Raw genomic sequence first — 4011 nt, forward strand, 5'->3', positions numbered from 1 at the left:
GGGGCCGTGCTGGGCGGCCAGCTCGCTGTGAGCTCCCCAGTTGTCCTCTTACTTCGTCTTCGGTTCCTTCTCTCGCCGCCCGTCTCCTCAGGCGGGGCCGGGGTCCCGCTTCCCGCCGAAAGAGGCGCTGGCTGCTCTTCCCCAAGGCCTCGGGGACCTGGGGTGCCCTTGGGTTTGGTCCCTGGTCACCCAGCGGGGTTGGGGCTGGTTCTCTGCGCTGGCGAGTGGCTTTCACGCTGCTGGGAAATGGTGGGGTCGAGATGGGATAATGGCTTTGCGGTCGCAGCTTCTGTGAATGTTGCCCTTTTTTTACTGTGTTTAAGGTACAAATGTTCTCTCCGAGACGGCTCTGGGGGGTTAAAGTGGCAATAACTGTCCTGAGCGCTGTAAAAATATTTCTGTGCGTTGTTGCAGTCTGTAGTGAGGGCACCATTGCAAGGCTTGAGAACAAATAATCGTGTTAGATTAAATGCTTTGCGGTCGCAGCTTCTGTGAATGTTGCCCTTTTTTTACTGTGTTTAAGGTACAAATGTTCTCTCCGAGACGGCTCTGGGGGGTTAAAGTGGCAATAACTGTCCTGAGCGCTGTAAAAATATTTCTGTGCGTTGTTGCAGTCTGTAGTGAGGGCACCATTGCAAGGCTTGAGAACAAATAATCGTGTTAGATTAAATCCTGTCTTTTTAATTTATGCTTTAAAGCCAAAGCGGACTTCTTTAGAGAAAAACTCTTAATTTTATGGTTTGAAGAGGTGTGACTTAAAAACATATGACTTCCTTCAACAAAAAAACCCTGGTTTTTTGTATGAAAATATGTTTCAAACAAGGATTTACAATAATTTTGACAAAAGCCAGGTTAAACATGTTTATTCTGAGTAGGGTTTGAATTTTTGACAACATACAATTGTTGCTTGTTGTTTAAGTATTATTCCTTTGATAAATTGTACTTTGCTATCTGTAAAGGTAGTAAAGGAATAGAAATAGGCATTTAACATACTTTTTGTGTCTACTGCTGCTGTCCCATGGTAAACATTGTCTTATCTCTTTAGACAAGCTGTTTGTAAATTTTTTTTTGTTTTGTTCTTGCTTGAATTTCCACATAGAAACCTAAGTAGTGCTAAATTTCTCCAGGGAAAGTGAGTTAAATAGCAGTTGTTAATTGGTGTGGGTTCTGTAGGTGCCTTGTTAAGGGCTAATGCTTTCTTTGTCTTGTAAGCAGCATGGAATTTCCTTTCTTCACACTGACTTGCCTCATTTTGGATTAGGTCTTTGTTTATCTAGAAGAGAATAATCTGGCTCAGAAGTTCCGTTCTGTAAATTCAACTGACTCTTAAGCAGGCAGCAGATTTAATTTAAAATCCTTCACCTCAAAGTCAGTAATAAGGTTATTGTGGGTTTTGGTTTGCTATTTATTTAAAATAACTGCATGGTAGAAACACCAAGCAGATTAAGATCATGTGCAAATTTATGTAATAGATATTCAAACTGAATAGGGAAATTAATTACTCAAAAAGACTTAAGCCCTTTAAAAACAGTGTCGTAATGGTGTGCATTCAGCCTAAACACAGGACTGGTTATTAAAATAAGTTCAGTTGGGTTCTGTAGTGCAGCATCTTTTCGTGATAGCAATTCCCTGTGGTATTTAAACAACGGTATTCTGGAACCAGTATTTTCCCATTTTTAGCAATATACAGAGCCTCTTGGGTGTGTTTTAAGATTTTGCATGGTTCTTGCCAGTTAAAAGTTATGGTAATTTAATTTATATTTTAAAGAAATACTCTGTAAAGTAGATTTTGCAAAAAGTCTGGAGCAGTGTTCAATGAAGCATAGTAGCTCTGTGTCTATTGATTGTATTGAGATTGTATTGATATGGTTTTTTTGAAAACTAGATGAGCAACAACAGTAATAAGAGAGCACCAACGACAGCAACACAGAGACTTAAACAGGACTACCTTCGAATTAAGAAAGATCCAGTGCCTTATATCTGTGCGGAGCCCCTCCCATCTAATATCCTTGAATGGTAAGAATTAGAATGAACTGTTCACTTACTTGTGGAGAGAACAAGATCTTCCAGGTCATCAAGTCTGACTCCCTCGCTCCTACGGATTGTATGGGAATCTTGGTTTTGGGAGATGCAGGATGAAATTTTTGATGAAGTGATATTGATCTTCAGTTTTCTAGAGAAATTGATGTCTGATTGTGTGATGGCTTTCATACAGTTTAAATTTCCTTCTTTGTCTTAGGCACTATGTTGTCCGGGGACCTGAAATGACTCCTTATGAAGGTAAAAGTTTGCATGTAGCAAAAGTGTGTATGTGCTTTATGTTGTGATTGGCATGCCTGTTTGAATGGGCAAAATAGAACTAGTGTGAACAGCTCTAAAATCTGTTAGTGCAGTTTCAAAGCTGTCCCTGACTTGTGTGATAGGTTGTTGAAAAGAGTTAGTGGTAGCACTGTTTGTTAGCAATATTTCTGTTATTGAGGATTGTAACAAAACCACATGTAGGTTGAACTGAAGACATTTAACTTCCTGTTAAGTAATTGCTAAAAATCTTGGTGCAGATAAGTCACTTTACATAGTATGGGACAGTCACAGATAATTTCAAAAAATCCCTTTTTGTTACTACATAAATGTTCTCAGTGAACCAAAACATACTCTCTTTATGAATTTCTCTGGAGAAAGCGAGGAACATAAAAGCCTTATTAATTTGTTGTAGTCACAGTGTCTTCTGGAGCCTCTCACAAAATGCTTTTTGAAATCGGGTGCTTCGTAGGGTTGTATTTGCAGTTAGCTCTGTTTCTGGAAAACTAACCCATTTGTATTGTATTAAATACACTTTGGCTGGTTTTCCTTAAATGTGTTATGGACTTAACAACAGAGATTACAGTGTGTAATATGCATGTGAGAGACTTGCTTCCGCAGTAAATCTACTGCAGGTTTGGGTTATTATTCCTGTGTTTTACAAGCACAAGATGATGAGCTTGATCTCTTTAGTGTGAGGGGGAAAAGGAGATAGGTAAAGGGTTTTATTTGGCCCATTTTGAATAGCAGCTTAGGACTTCATCTTTATGCAAAATAAGTAATTCATCTCTTTATGTAATGCAGGTGGCTATTATCATGGGAAACTAATATTCCCCAGAGAATTTCCTTTTAAACCTCCTAGTATTTATATGATTACACCTAATGGAAGGTTTAAGTGTAATACAAGGTAAGGATTTTCTTCTAACACTTAAGCAATTAACATCATTTTAGCAATATGCATAATGTGTAATAATTTTAATGACAAAAATAAAACACACTGCCTGTCTTATCCTTTTGCAGGTTGTGTCTTTCAATCACCGATTTCCACCCGGATACATGGAATCCAGCTTGGTCGGTCTCGACGATCTTGACGGGCCTTCTTAGTTTTATGGTGGAAAAGGGCCCCACCCTGGGCAGCATAGAGACATCAGAGTTCACAGTAAGCTCCAGACTGTGTGATCTACCTTCTGTACAATTTTAAATCCCTTTTAGCAGTGTGGTTAGGACTTTCTTATTCCTTCCTCTGGAAGTGTCTGCCAAGCGGGCACACTCGTACAGAAGAGTAGTCCAAAAGATGAAGAATTGAGAACATAACTTGTGTCTAGAAATGCCTGTTGTAGTGAATAATATTCACAAATATGAAGTTTTAAATGTTAGAAACTGGTTGGTTAGTGGTTTGCACCATTCTTGTGGGAAATAATCAGATGTTGAATTAAAGTATATTAACTTTGTTTATATGCAACTGCTGATAATTTTTGTTTCCTTCCCAGAAAAGACAGCTCGCTGCGCAAAGCTTAGCATTTAATTTAAAAGATAAAGTCTTCTGTGAGCTCTTCCCTGAAGTGGTGGAGGTAAGGGAATTCATTTGTGCAATAATTTGGTTTTCTGTAGTTCTTCAATTTCTCTGTGTAGATGTGTAAATCTATTGTTAATGGCTTTTCCCAGACAGTAGCTACTTTTGTCAGTCTTATCATAGAATCATAGAATGACCCG

At 38.8% G+C, this 4011-nt stretch overlaps 1 protein-coding gene across 1 annotated transcript; it reads left to right on the top strand.

The window, feature by feature from the left end:
• Positions 1 to 1885: 1885 nt before the first annotated feature.
• LOC104457421 (ubiquitin-conjugating enzyme E2 J2) lies at positions 1886 to 3869 on the top strand (the record flags this gene model as incomplete). The annotated part of the gene is made up of 5 exons (XM_010080656.1): positions 1886 to 2016; positions 2240 to 2280; positions 3103 to 3205; positions 3319 to 3457; positions 3789 to 3869. Coding segments are annotated over exons 1-5 (495 nt in total), but the record flags the coding sequence as incomplete, so codon positions are not given.
• Positions 3870 to 4011: the final 142 nt, after the last annotated feature.

Source organism: Pterocles gutturalis, unplaced genomic scaffold (genome assembly GCF_000699245.1).
Source record: "Pterocles gutturalis isolate BGI_N339 unplaced genomic scaffold, ASM69924v1 scaffold28989, whole genome shotgun sequence".
Classification (NCBI taxonomy): Eukaryota; Metazoa; Chordata; class Aves; order Pterocliformes; family Pteroclidae; genus Pterocles; species Pterocles gutturalis.